The sequence below is a fragment of the Bos javanicus genome, chromosome 12 (assembly GCF_032452875.1).
Source record: "Bos javanicus breed banteng chromosome 12, ARS-OSU_banteng_1.0, whole genome shotgun sequence".
NCBI classification, from domain to species: Eukaryota; Metazoa; Chordata; class Mammalia; order Artiodactyla; family Bovidae; genus Bos; species Bos javanicus.
In genome coordinates, this window is record NC_083879.1 from 76,633,812 (window position 1) to 76,649,107 (window position 15,296).

General features: G+C 48.1%; 1 protein-coding gene across 1 annotated transcript in view; it reads left to right on the top strand.

Annotated features, from left to right (window-relative positions):
• UBAC2 (UBA domain containing 2) overlaps positions 1–15,296 on the top strand; it is a 170,574-nt gene that overhangs the window by 152,312 nt on the left and 2,966 nt on the right. The window contains exon 8 of the mRNA XM_061435278.1: positions 2,265–2,387. Within this exon, the coding sequence (XP_061291262.1) occupies positions 2,265–2,387 (123 nt within the window). The remainder of the gene's footprint in view (positions 1–2,264; positions 2,388–15,296) is intronic.

A 15,296-nucleotide genomic window follows, 5' to 3' on the forward strand; every position in this document is an offset into this window, starting at 1 on the left:
AGTCAGCCCACCATCTCTGCTGCACTCTAGAATTGGCAGAGTGTGGAAAGATGTCAGTTTTGAGCCTTCTTGGGCAGGAATGGGCTGTCTTTCCACTGATACCCTTCAATCAAGCTTACCATTTTTCATAGAGACTTGCAGATCTTCTGTTAGATTTAATGCATAAGGACCTATGAGTGAGTATGAGAGCTATTAGTTGCTCAGTCGTGTCTGACTCTTTGCGACCCCGTGGACCACCAGATTCCTCTGTCCATGGGATTTCCCAGACAAGAATACTGAAGTGGGTTGCCATTTCCTTCTCCAGGGGATCTTCCCGATGCAGAGATCAAACCCACGTCTCTTGTGTTGCAGGCAGACAGACTCTTAGCATCTGAGTCACCAGGGAAGCCCTCCTAAGTACCTAAATAGTTTCTATTATTCTTTGTAAATAGGAATTTTTTGCAGTTACATTTTCTCAGTGATGGCAGGCAAGGGGTGTTACTGATATTTTTGTGTCTTATATTCTGTCTTGTGAGTCCTCATGGTCTAGGTAAGATGGTCATCCTGTGTGAATGACTGGTTGTTTCTTCCCTTCCATCCTGCTGCATTTTCTTTCACAATTGGTTGGTCTGTCTTCATGATGCAGTGACTTGTGTTGAATACAAGAGGTGGTAATAGGCATTCTTGTCTCTTCATCAAGTTTTATCAAATTATTTTTATATCTGTTGAGTGAGCATTTGGTTTTTCTCTTTTAATTTGTTAATGTATGAATTACATTACTATATTTTCTAAGATTTCTGAGATAAATCCTAATTTAATATATCTTATTGGATAAGATGGTAATTCTTTTAACATTGTTGGACTGAGTTTGTTGATATTTTATTTAGGATTATTGTACCTGTCCATAAATTAAAAATGGGTTGTTTTATGATAGCCTTCTCTGATTTTGGAAACAGCATTACATAGCCTTAGAAAATTAGATGGAGAGCTCTTTCCCTTTTCTCTTCTCTAGAACAATTTGTATAAGACAGCGGGTCCTTAAAATTTTCATGGACTTATCCTTAAGTATTATTTCAGTGACATTAATGGCTAAAGGTCTTGTCAAGTTTTCTGTTTCTTCTTGTAATACTTTATTAAAGTATAACATACAGAAAAGTCAGCACATAAAGGGAGTCATACAGATACACTTTTGTGTTTGTTTTACTCAGTATTATGTTGAGCGATTTCACCACATTGTTGCATACAGTCGTAGCCTCTTTCAGACCCGAGGCCTCCACTCCTGAACCCAGATAGGTGCCAGTGCCCAGGTGGGTCTGAGTTAGCAGTGTGCCCGCCCTCACACCTGTCCCTGCTTCTTTACCGTGCTGGTTTCCAGAGCTTGTTTCTGTTGCCCTCAGGCCTCTGTCTCCACTTTGTGTTCAGCTCTGCTTTTGAAATATTTTAAAATTTTATCCACAAGTATTTATAGTAGGAAAAATTTTAGGTTTTCTTAGTCTCTAAATCTTCCAGGACCAGAAGACATCTAGAAACAGATTGAAGTTGATCAATTAAAAAGTTGGCATATGGGTAAAAAAACATCCATTTTTAAAAAGCAGCATGAGGTGCATACTTTTTTTTCTTCCCATTGTGGCTTTTGTTCACTGATGACATAGAAAAGGCAAGAAGTGACCTCGCCATCAACGTTAAGTTATCCAGAAAGCCACACGGAGGACAGGCCTGAACCGCTTGTCCCTCTGTGGAGGATTTACCTTTACATTCTCAGGCCTGTCCCCCAACCTGGGGTTTATCTCCACCTGCAGTCTCTCTCTCTCTCTGCTGACCTTGCTCGGAATTTACTTAAATTTTAAAAAAGAACAAGAAGAGGGAGGAGCAGCATTTTAAAGAGCTGCTGAAGGAAGCGCCAGGTCTCTGGTTGCGCGCCCCGAGTTAGCCTCCTCGCGGCTTCTCCAGAGCCCAGCGGAGTTGGGATGGCGTCAGTGGGGACACCGTGGGGCTGAGGTTAGGAGTGACTGCCTGTGTCTTCTGCCACCCTCCGCAGCCAGAGGGCACGAATCCCTTTGGCAGCACCCACCCACTCCGTTTTTCTCTGCGCATCTCCTGCAGGCTGCCCATTGCAGCCTGTTGATGGAAGGGCTGCAGGGCCCTTTCCGCTTGCGTGCAGCACATCCATCTGACATCTTACCTCCAGTCTGCAGCTGTGACTGCATCACCAGAGAAGCCTCTGCCGAGCGTTACGAGGCTTCCTCACTTTCATGTCTGATCTCTGTGCGATGATCTCTTTCTAGGGAGGAATGATCAACTGGGACCGTCTTTTCCCTCCTCTGCGTCAGCGAAGAAATGTAAACTATCAGGATGGTCGGCAAGCTGAGCAACCAGCGTCCCCCCCTCTGGAGGTTCCGGAGGAGCAGGTAACCTAACACCCGGCACTTGCCCTAAACCTGGGCTTCACACCCCCGGCAGTTCTGCTGAACAGGACTTGAAAGAATTCAAGTGTATAGTGATAAATAGAGATCTTGATACCAGGTAAACTGCCTGCTATACCTGTTTTAGACATTTGGGCCCTGTCATTGGCTTATCTTGGTCTTATGACTTTGAGGAGGATATAATTTCAAAGAAAATTGCATTGGGATTGCTTATTTTTAAGTGTATGACATTTCATATGCACACAACTACTGAACCTGGTTCACTGCAAGGGCTGGGAGAGAAGGAAGCGGAAGGTCTGGGAGCTTCTCTGTCTGTATGGTTTTAACTTCAGGAATCAAGTAAATGTTTTACAGGTTCAAAAAGCAAATCAACACTGGGGACAGCCATAAAACTAAAAGGCAACTAGAGTAAATGTCCAACTGTATCTTAAGGGAATGATATAAGAAAGGGGGAAAATTAATTTCAGTTACTTGTGAACATATGTCCTCTGCCTAAAAAAAAAAAAAAAACAGAAAAAAAGAACTGCAAACAAATCTCAACTCCTCATGGGAACGAGCACAGCAGTTCACTCCTCATGGGAACGAGCACAGCAGTTCTGAAATGATGTTCTGTGTGTGGGCTTCCCAGGTGCTGCTAGTGGTAGAGAACCCACCTGCCAGTGCAAGAGACGTAAGAGGCTTGGATACACTCCCTGGGTCGGGCAGATCCCCCGAGAAGGAAATGCCTGGAGAATCCCAGGGACAGAGGCACCTGGAGGGTTACAGTCCATGGGGTCGCACAGAGTCGGACACTGAAGAGTCGCCCACTGAAGCGGCTTAGCATGCCTGCATTGTAGATTAGAGCAGACAAGGAAATAGGGGCAGGATATATGCGGCTCCATCTCAGGTGGCTCAGGGAAAATAAGTGGGAGAGAGTGTGTGTGTGTGTGTGTGTAGAGCATGTGTGTGTGTGCATATGGACAGAAAACAACTGCAGCAAAGTAATAATTGGTGAATCTGGGTGGAAGAGTGATCAGGTTCTTAGTGCTCTTCTTGAAATTTTCCTTGATGTTTGTGATTTCTTCACACTGGGAAGTTTTTGAAAATCTGTAAAAGTCAGTTTAGAGCATTTCAGTAACAACCCTTTTAAATTTCATTCTGTGAACATTGCTTTTTTCTCAAGAAAGCAGACCAAGGTCAACATTTCATAGCAGGTCGCACCATGCCCTCCTCCGCCCCTGGTACCAGAGCCAGCAAACACCAGTCCGACCCAAGGCCCTCAGCATCTGTGGCAAAACTGTCCATATCCTGGCTTTTTCTGGAACTCAAGAGGGGCTCTTGGGCAGAACCTCCACGGGTCCCTCTGGGTGAGGCCAAAACAAGTGAAAAAAACCAGCTGAATGTGCCTGACAAGTTGACCTAGCCCCTCGCCCTTAACTTCTCAGCTCAGACTCATCCTTTGAGCTACTCGTTAGGGTTGAGAGATGCATTAAGGAGCCATAGTTCTCTTCTGCCTCCATTGACGAATTACCTGAAAAATGGTAGCTCCATGATTAGAAACTAAAGCCAAGCAACTTGGCGTTTGTGAAATATTTAAGATAACTGATTGAAAAATAAACCAGTACTCTCAAATTCAGGTGAAGGGAAATAAAGTTCTGTTATATTACTGTCTCCTTGATAGAACCCAGCTCACATCCCTCAAAGAGTAGCCGTTAACGATAGAAAGTATTTAAAGGGTAAATAGTTCTTAGTTTTGACATTTGGGGGAAAAAAAGTGTCAAAAAGTGATAACAAGGTGAATGTGTGTAATTGAAGTCTTAGCATTGTTGTTTTTTTTTAATGAATCATTGTCCTTGATCCTCCCAGAATGACAAGAGTGAGGTTAACATGTTGTTGCTATCAGTTTAAAATACCATTTGCTTCTTCTTGACTCTGTTATGAAAAGATGTAAATACATGAGAGGTTGTTTTTAACATAAACTTCCTTATTCGTTGATTTTTTTTCCGAATTTTGTCTTTTCTTTCTTGAGTATCCTTAAATACTCTTAAAGACGGTCCCACGTTAAGACAGAGTCCCCCTCTTCCGGCATTATTTATGTAGATGCTCAGTAGTTTTTGTGGTAGGTGCTCGAGAGACTGTAAAAGAGAGGAAAGATGCTGCCCTTGTCTCGAGACACTTAGAGTAACATTTACAAGTGTACCTTCCATATGATCTCTGGGTTAACTGGAGGCTAGCTAAGAGAGTTCTGCCAAGAGAACACACTGGTCATAGCAAACACCTTCTTCCAACAACACAAGAGACGACTCTACACATGGACATCACCAGATGGTCAACACCAAAATCAGATTGATTGTATACTTTGTAGCCAAAGGTGGAAAAGCTCTATACAGTCAGTAAAAACAAGACCAGGAGCTGACTGTGGCTCAGATCATGAACTCCTTATTGCCAAATTCAGACTTAAATTGAAGAAAGTAGGGAAAACCACTAGACCATTCAGGTATGACCTAAATCAAATCCCTTATGATTATACAGTGGAAGTGAGAAATAGATTTAAGGCACTAGATCTGATAGACAGAGTGCCTGATGAACTATGGACGGAGGTTCGTGACATTGTACAGGAGACAGGGAGCAAGACCATCCTCAAGAAAAAGAAATGCAAAAAAGCAAAATGGCTGTCTGAGGAGGCCTTACAGATAGCTGTGAAAAGAAGAGAAGCCAAAAGCAAAGGAGAAAAGGAAAAATATACCCATTTGAATGCAGAGTTCCAAAGAATACCAAGGAGAGATACAAAAGCCTTCCTCAGTGATCATTGCAAAGAAATAGAGGAAAACAATAGAAAGGGAAAGACTAGAGATCTCTTCAAGAAAATAAGAGATACCAAGGGAACATTTCATGCAAAGATGGGCTCCATAAAGGACAGAAATGGTATGGACCTAACAGAAGCAGAAGATACTAAGAAGAGGTGGCAAGAATACACAGAAGAACTGTATAAAAAAGATCTTCACAACCCAGATAATCACAATGCTGTGATCACTCACCTAGAGCCAGACATCTTGGAATGTGAAGTCAAGTGGGCCTTAGGAAGCATCACTACGAACAAAGCTAGTGGAGGTGATGGAATTCCAGTTGAGCTAGTTCATATCCTAAAAGATGATGCTGTGAAAGTACTGCACTCAATATGTCAGCAAATTTGGAAAACTCAGCAGTGGCCACAGGACTGGAAAAGGTCAGTTTTCATTCCAGTCTCAAAGAAAAGCAATGCCAAAGACTACCACACAATTACACTCATCTCACACACTAGTAAAGTAATGCTCAAAATTCTCCAAACCAGGCTTCAGCAGTATGTGAACCGTGAACTTCCAGATGTTCAAGCTGGTTTTAGAAAAGGCAGAGGAACCAGAGATCAAATTGCCAACATCTGCTGGATCATCGAAAAAGCAAGAGAGTTCCAGAAAAACATCTATTTCTGCTTTATTGACTATGCCAAAGCCTTTGACTGTGTGAATCACAACAAACTTTGGGAAATTCTGAAAGATATGGGAATACCAAACCATCTGACCTGTCTCTTGAGAAACCTGTATGCAGGTCAGGAAGCAACAGTTAGAACTGGACATGGAACAACAGACTGGTTCCAAATAGGAAAAGGAGTACGTCAAGGCTGAATATCGTCACCCTGCTTATTTAACTTCTGTGCAGAGTATATCATGAGAAACGCTGGGCTGGAAGAAGCACAAGCTGGAATCAAGATTGTCGGGAGAAATATCAATTACCTCAGATAAGCAGATGACACCACCCTTATGGCAGAAAGTGAAGAAGAACTAAAGAGCCTCGTGGTGAAAATGAAAGAGGAGAGTGAAAAAGTTGGCTTAAAACTCAACATTCAGAAAAAGAAGATCATGGCATCTGGCCCCATCACTTCATGGGAAATAGATGGGGAAACAGTGGTTGACTTTATTTGGGGGGGCTCCAAAATCACTGCAGATGGTGATTGCAGCCATGAAATTAAAAGACGCTTACTCCCTGGCAGGAAAGTTATGACCAACCTAGACAGCATATTAAAAAGCAGAGACATTACTTTGTCACCAAAGTCCGTCTAGTCAAGGCTGTGGTTTTTCCAGTAGTCATGTATGGATATGAGAGTTAGACTGTAAAGAAAGCTAAGCACAGAAGAATTGATGCATTTGAACTGTGGTGTTGGAGAAGACTCTCGAGAGTCCCTTGGACTATAAGGAGATCCAACCAGTCCATCCTAAGGGAGATCAGTGTTGAGTGTTCATTAGACTGATACTGAAGCTGAAACTCCAATACTTTGGCCAGCTGATGCAAAGAACTGACTCATTGGAAAAGACCCTGATGCTGGAAAAGATTGAGGGCAGGAGGAGAAGGGGACAACAGAGGATGAGATGGTTGGATGGCATCACCAACTCAATGGAAATGAGTTTGGGTAAACTCCAGGAGTTGGTGTTGGACAGGGAAGCCTTGCGTGCTGTGATTCATGGGGTCGCAAAGAGTCAGACATGATTGAGTGATTGAACTGAACTGAACTGAATTGAGACACTATATAAATATTATTTGTTAGTAACATTAAGATAGTTGGAATTAACAAAACCTTTTTATGCTTAATTTTTCAATTGGATGTGCTGTATTTTCTTTATTTATAGCGAAGGACAGTGTATCCTGGTGGGCTGCATGCAGCCCATGGTGTCACAAAGAGTCAGACACAGCTTAGCAGCTGAACAATGACAACAATTTTCTTTATTTAAATATCAGAGTCATGTGATTTTAATGCATTAAGAAAAAGTAATTTTTCTAAACCAAGAAAAAGGGAAATGATTTTTTTTCTGATGTGAACAAAAACTTTAGGAATTTCAGTGAGAGATATTTAAGATAGGAAATATAGTCCCTCTATTATGAAAACGAAGACTAGTCTGAGAAAGAATGTGCATCCCTCATTAAGTCTAATACTAGTCTGACGTAGGACTGTAGAAACATTTGCCAGCTTTTCTACTTCTGCTGTGAAGTTTCTGGATTCTCAGTCCTTCACAGCCCACCCCTACTGTCTTTCAGCCAGCACCTTTGTCAGTTCACGCATTCCAGATGTCACCCCAAACCTTACTATCTTAAAATAAATCTATTCATTATCGCACTTCTCTTGCTTTTAGATTTTTTTTTCTTCTTAACCAAGGATTTTTTATATTACCCCCAAACTCAAAATTAACAAATAATGAAATTTTATCATTATTGATCTTTTTCTTTCCTAATGAAAAGGGGGACATACTTCCCAAGTTTGCCTCTCTTGAGCCCTCCCCAAGCTTAGAAAGGGACTCTTGGCTTCATGCTTAATGGGACGCACAGATGAAGTCAGACGGGGCATTTAGACTCATGGAGTCAGTGCTGGGACTTAACGAAAGTAAAATAAACGTGGACTTGACAAATATTGACTTCCTCTCTTCCATCCATTTATTTCCTTCCTTCTAGTCAGCCAGCAGTTATCAGCTGTCTGCTCTGCCTGCTCTAACCCTGGGCTGGGTTCTTGAAATACAGAGATAAGTGAGGCAACGATTCCTGCCCTCGCTTGGTGCAGAGCCTGGTACAGGGGCCCTGGCAGAGGGACAGCTCTGGTCAGCTGCATCCAAGTCTCCTGATGCTGCTGAAGGAATGCCAGTGTGTGTGTGTGTGTGTGTGTGTGTGTGGTGGGGGCGTGGTGGGCAATGCTGTCTATAAAGAGGCAGCCTGGTGAAAAGCACATCAGATTTGGGGAGCACAGGTGGGTGAAGTTGGAGTGGGACTTGACAGGTGGGGCAGGGGCCCCAGGTAGGGAATAAACAGGAAGGCATCCCAACGCCCTCAGCGGGGCACGGACCTCTGCTTCTAGGCTGTTCTTCAGTCACTCAATCGTGTCCAACTCTTTGCAACCCATGGACTGCAGCACGCCAGGCTTTCCCGTCCATCACCAACTCCCAGAGCTTGCTCAAACTCATGTCCATTGAGTCAGTGATGCCATCCAACCATCTCATGCTCTGTCATCCCCTTCTCCTCCTCTCTTCAATCTTGCCCACCATCAGAGTCTTTTCCAGTGAGTCAGTTCTTTGCAATAGGTGGCCAAAGTATTGGAGCTTCAGTTTCAGCGTCAGTCCTTCCAATGAATATTCAGGGTTGATTTTCTCTAGGATTGATTGGTTTGATCTCCTTGCTCTCCACGGGACTTTCAGGAGTCTTCTCCAGCACCATAATTTGGAAGCATCACTTCTTCGGCGCTCAGCCTTCTTTATGGTCTAACTCTCACATCCATAAACAAGTACTGGAAAAACCATAGCTTTGACTATATGGACTTTAGGCATTAGGAAACCAAGCAGGATTTTAAACAAGGAATCACATTGTTGGGTTTCCTTGGAGGATGGATTAGACATGGAGGAAAGGGCTTATTATGATCATAACCACATATGTAATTTCTTCCATCCCTGCCTGGGGAACATAGTGCAGCCCCAGTGCTTATGAGACTCTTGCCAGACGAGATACGGTAGCACTTAGCATGTTTATAATAGGTGAGACTGGAATGGAGTTGTGTGGATTCCATTCATATCCTCTGAAATACCCATTGGCCCCGGTAGAGAGAGATATCACACAGACACTCAATCTCAGTGAATAAGGAGCCAAATCTCTTCAGTGTGAGAGGATCTCAATCTCAGGAAGTCTTCCCTCATCTCTGGGATCCTTACCACTGCCTCCGAAAAGCCCAGCTAAACTCCACAGAGCTCATTATGAAAACAGCCCCTCACGTAGTGCTCCTGCCCTGAGTGTCTGAACCCGCAGTGAGCTGAGTGTTGATCTAGAGACACCCATGCCATCTGGCTCCCTGGCAGATGGTGAACTGCACGGGGGCTGGCACCTTCTCTTCCATGTTCTCTCCTAACATGGAACCTGAGGCTGCAGATGCCCCGGTGGAGGGGATTAGAGGCCTGAATGTGAAGGTGTGGTTGGAGGGCTTCTCCTTCAAAAGAACTCTTGTTTTCACTTAAAAATGTGTTAGAGGGTGGTCCTCCGTCAGCCCTTTCCATCTCTGATCTCTAATACTAGTGTTAGAACACATGATTTGTTAGAGTGAATTACTGGGAAGCAATCAAATAATCAGCCAATTTGAGGGGTGCTGATACTAAAGCTGAAACTCCAGTACTTTGGCCACCTCATGCGAAGAGTTGACTCATTGGAAAAGACTCTGATGCTGGGAGGGATTAAGGGCAGGAGGAGAAGGGGACGACAGAGGATGAGATGGCTGGATGGCATCACTGACTCAATGGACGTGAGTCTCAGTGAACTCTGGGAGTTGGTGATGGACAGGGAGGCCTGGCGTGCTGCAATTCATGGGGTCGCAAAGAGTCGGACACGACTGAGCGACTGATCTGATCTGAGTCTACTGAATGCTGAAAGATGTAAGCAGAGGAGCCCCCGCAGCCAGTAGTGAGGGTATTCTCAGGACCAAACCCCAAAGCACACAGGAAAGTGCAAAGATGAGGGGCCGCTGAGCTGCCTGCATTGGGCAGGCACAGAGGAGAACCCGGCCACTCAGCCAGCTGTGTGACCACAGGGGTTCAGCAGCTCCAAGGAGGGGGTGCGGGGGCCAGCTGACAGGGGGCAAGGGCAGCTCTAACCCACAGGGGTCTGGCCCTGAGCTTGCCTTGACAAGCCCAAGAGGGGGCCACCCCTCCTGGCAGGGTGTGCATGTGGCCTGGGACGTGGCCAGCCACCAAGGGCAGCCTGGGGGGAGGGCTGGGACCACCTTTCAGGTGGGCATGACTTTTTGCAAGAGTCAGAATTTGGGAAGTAAGAACCCCAAAACCATTTGTTTTTTACACCCTTAGCTAAAGGGAAGTTAAAACCACAGTCTTACTCAAAACAAGCAGAAGAGTGTTTCAGACTGAGAGGAATTGCTGTAGATGTCATTGGAATGAGCGTGCTGCTTCACTCGGGTCAGAGCGTAGTTGAACTGCAAGTAGAATGTTAAGGCGGGTTTTGATGCCTTTCCTTGAGTAAGAATAACCTTGAGGTGGTTATTGTCCCAACCACAGAGGATTTAAAAAAGAAAAGGGAAAGGAAAGGAACACTGGCCCAGGTTTATCTCCTCTCTCTTCAGTTTCTTTTCTCGCTTGCTGGGGTCTCTCCTTGGGAAGTATGTTCCACCGTGTCCTCCTTTACAGCACATGTGTGGATGGCGGTGACGGGACCCCTCCCGTCCCCCAGGCTGGCCTCGTGGGGCCCTGACCAGGAGCAGCTGCTGGAGCCGGAGGTCACCGCGGGGCCCCTGCACTCACGTTTCCCTCTGAGCTGCAATTTCAGTGCCCGCTTCTGCTCCCCGTCCAATTTCTCTGATCATAATGCTGGGAAGTCGCATTTTCAGTCACCAGAAACAGGCCCCGGAGACACTACATTTGAGTCACCTGAGTTTTTTGTGAATAAGTGACGAGGAAAATCGTAGCGTCCTCTCTGGATATTGACCCAGCTCTACCCGGTTTCCAAAAGACATTAGAGGCAAGGATCATTCAGGTTTTTAGACCAGAAACTAAGGGGAACTCTACTCTGATATTTCATGGCAAGAATTTTTAGATGGAAACTTTACCACAATCAATGGGCAGGCAGAAGGAAGAAAGGACTCACTGGGCTCTGAAACAGAAAAGGAGCATTGGAGGAGATGTGTTTTAGGAAGTTCCTGTCCTGGGTTTTCGGGACCGCCGCGGCCCCACCAGCCCCGCACTGACTCACGTGCTCTCAACTCTGTCCAATTTCACTTGGGCTGACCATCTTAGTTTTGTTAGGCCAATGCTTATCTATAAGGTTTAAACACTAGAGAAGGAAATGGCAACCCACTCCAGTACTCTTGCCTGGAAAATCCCATGGACATAGGAGCCTGGTAGGCTACAGTCCATGGGGTCGCGGAGAATCGGACACGACTGAGGCACTCCACTTTTCACTTTCATGCATTGGAAAAGGAAACGGCAACCCGCTCCAGTCTTCTTGCCTGGAGAATCCCAGGGAAGGGGGAGCCTGGTGGGCTGCAGTCTGTGGGGTCACACAGAGTCGGACATGACTGAAGTGACAGCAGCAGCAGCAGCAGCAACCACTAGAAACAGGTGACATGTGTCACTTGCTTCGCTGTTCAGTGTGGCCATACTCAGCCTTGGTGGGAGGTGTGTGTGTGGGGGGCGGGTGCTCAGCTGTGGACCTGGGGTGGAATCTCAGAACCTGAGCCTTTCTCTGGATGGCAGTGACTCAGGGTTCAGGGGGTGGCCCTTCCGCTCCCCTCCAGCCACTCCGAGCTCGCCGTGGCACCTCTGAAAACGAGCCTGCCTTTGATCTCATGAAAGACACGCCAGTTCTTTGACCAACAAAGGATATAAAACTAGCAAAGTGGAAGCAGTTAAAGTGAGTGCCGAAAACAAAACCCAAGGGCAGTTCTGTCACCTCAGAGGCCCCGAGGGAGGGATCACACCTGGCCTGGTGGCTTCTCGGTAGCACAGGATAATCACAGGAGGAGATGCTCCTGAGCGCCTGCCAGCTGCCGGCCACTGTCCCAGGCCTTTCACACCCGTCTCTCTTACCCCAAAGCGGTGAGGAGCTGGGAGCCCGGCACCCTAGTTCCTGGCCTGGGGTCACTCGGTGACTCTGTGGAGCCCCTCTGCCACCTGGCAGGGTCCCCGCCTCCCAACCCCTGGGGCTGGGATGCCTCTCTCACAGCTGCCGGCTCCCCTGTGGTTTTACTTTGAGGAATTGTGAGCCTCTAGAGAGTCCTGCCCGAGTCTCACTCACCCGACCGCAGGCCTGTGTGGCCTCGGCCTTCTCTCGCCACCGCCGATCACGGGAGTCCCTGCGTCACAGGCTAAGTCGGCCTTCACACCCGGACGGTTGTGAAACCCTCGAGGTCTGTGCAAGTCAGGCGCTGGTTAACAAGCAGGACCATGACGATGGTTCTCAGCGTCCACCCCGGGGCTGCGCCGTCTGCTGAGCCCTCGGCCCCCGAGGATGGGCAGCAGCAGGACACCTGGGCTCCTGTGTGGCCATGGGCGCCCCAGCCGGCACTGTCCACTATGGGGTGATGGGGACCCTGTGGGAACCCCTCAGTATCCTCCTTCTGGTCCTCTAATATTTTCCTCGTACCCACCCCGAGCTTGCCGTTTCATTTTTCTGTAGGTGTTTGTAGTTTGGGAAACTAAAGGAAACCCACAAGTGCCCTTTCCTTGTGTTGTTCAGTTTTTAAATACTGCTAACCCAATTTCTGCTTTCTGAGCTTTCTTCTCTGGTCAGAGTACCAGGTCATTCAGCAGTGCAGATTCTCTAATCACACTCGTCTCCTCATCCCCCAAGAAATCCAAAAGACCCCAGAGCCAGCTTTAGGCAAGGGGCTGTGATGGCCAGCCAGCCGCAGCCTGCACAGAGCCGCGGAGACCTGCGAAAAACCCAGCTCGTGATGGCCGGCCAGCGCGGCCTGCACAGAGCCACGGAGACCTGCGAAAAACCCAGCTCGGCTGTCAAAACCAGTGATGGCACATGTGGTCGATGGTGTCTGGGAGAGAACGACCTCGGAGGCAGCCTGGCGTGCCCAGAACGGGTCTCTCCTTACCAGGACTTCTCCATCTCGGACGCAGCCCGGCGCATCCCAGACCCCAGCCGCTTTCCCTCTGGCCCCAGTGCCACGCATGCTCTGCTCTGTGTCGGGGGCGACCTGTGCTCAGCATCTCCTTGATTCCAAACCAGATTCAGAGTCGCTGGACAGGAAACTCCAGCAGATGGAAGCTGCGGCCAGCGCCCCCGCCCAGTGCCAGCGCCAGGTGAGGCTCTCGTGTCACCAGCTCCAGGTTATGAATCGTGATTTGCCGAACAGATGAATTTGTTCCTGTCGCTGGGTGCGAAGAAGCAGCCAGGCCTTAAGTCCTAGAGGTGACAGCGAATGTGGTGTTTGCCACGCGATTTGTTCCCCATCGTTGAAATCGGCCAAATCGTCGGCCCCGTGGTGTGTGTCCACGGAAGGGACATGGCAGAGAGGGAGCTGCCCACCTCCTCACTGGGCCACGTTCACTCCACTAAAGATCGTGGTCCTTAACCGGAAGTCACGGGAATAAGCATCGTGAAAGGTTATGTTGATCCAGGAGTGGAGACAGCCCGATAGGCCTGCCTGGACCGGCGAGGTGGCTGCGCCCTGTTGACCACGTGTCCAGCACATGTCCTGTGGCCCTTCTCCCCGAGTGACACTCAGTGTGAAAGGCCCCCCAAGGAAAAGGGAAAAGTGTGGATCCTGAGAACGGACCTGTCACGTCTGGCAGGAGCCTGAGATAGGTGATGGAGCAGACACTCGTGGAAGAAAAGGGCCTTGTGGTCTGAAGGCCCCACACAGCTCCTGTTGACACAGGATGCCACCAAGACACGTGCGCCTCTCGTCCCCTTGAGAGGGATGTTGATGACATCGCGACAGATAATAACACTGAAACTGGTGAAAATGCAAAAAGACTGTTGACTAAGCCTCCTAGGTAGAAAGGGGCGGGCTCTGGTGAGTTCTGGGCTCGCCTCTGATCTTGTCTGCTTGGCGTTTACCTTGAGTGGCTTGTTCATTTGCTAATCAGCTGGGGATGATACCCGTTTGAGGGAGCTGACTAACACCGTCAAGGACAGAATTTAAGCTGAGGGCAGTTTCGGTTACTAGACAGTGATCAGAAGTTTGACAGCGCCCAGTCCTAAACCTGGACGAGTGGGTTAAACTCACCCAGAGCCCAGGGGCCTAGCTTGAGCACATTTCGCTCAATTTATCGCAGGCCCAGCATCACTCACCGCCCCAGAATGCTGTCATTACACACTCAGGGCATGTGTGCACGCACACACGTGCACGCCCACTGTGCCAAGGCTGGGAATCACAGGAAGGCGCACTCTGCCCTGGGCACACCATGCCAGCAGCACCATATCCTGCAGCAGTACAAACAGGCAAGCGCTGGGGGGCAGGGACAGGCCGGACAGTGCTGGGCCCTGAGACGCGGGGTTGGCAAAGGCCACCAGGCCCTGATCAGGATAAGGAGGAGCCACCTGCCCGGTCCCAGCCGGGAGGAGCACAGGACAGAGGTTGGCAGGACCACAAGGCACCCACTCTGGGTTCATCCTCAGCTGGGGGATTCAGGAAAGGCCATGGGGCCCTGAGACCATTGGGACAAAGACGAGTTAACCAGGTGGGAGACACGGAGCCACACAGCCGGAGGGACCAGGAGCGAGAGAGGAGGACACTGGAGGCCTCACGCAGAGAAGGAAACGGGGCATTTCCTGTGGCTTCAAAAGCAGATAAAGGCCTTGGAAGCCCCACGGGTGACAAGTAGTGAGACTCAGATCGGCTCCCTTGAGGAAGAGCCTTCTGTCCCAGCCAGCGAGTGGTGGAGTGTTCCTGAAACTCCAGAAACGGCTGTTCCTACCTGAGGGGAGATGGAAGCAGAGCCCCCTGCCTCTGCCCACACCAGCCATCAGTGCCTCAACCCGAAGGTTGAGCTGGAAATGGGCCACTGGCCTTCTCCCCAAGGTCGACCCTTTGGGGGCGTGTGTGGAGGCGGGGAACCAGAATGAGGTTTCCTTGGAGGGAAGACCCTCACCATGCGCTTTGTTTTTAATCTTGGTCTTAACCCACTGATGAGGGGTCCCAGCCTCAGTTTGAAAAACACCGGCTGGAGCCCCAGCTTCTGAAAAGTGTGCCTCGTTTCCTCCCATCTGGGTTAACCTCTTCCCGAGCCTCTTGATGAGGGTGAAAGAGGAGAGTGTGAAAGCTGGCTTAAAACTCAGCATTCAAAAACTAAGATCATGGTAGCCGGCCCCATCATTTCATGGCAAATAGAAGGGGAAAAAGTGGAAGCAGTGACAGATTTTATTTTCTTGGGTCCAAAATCACTGTTGACG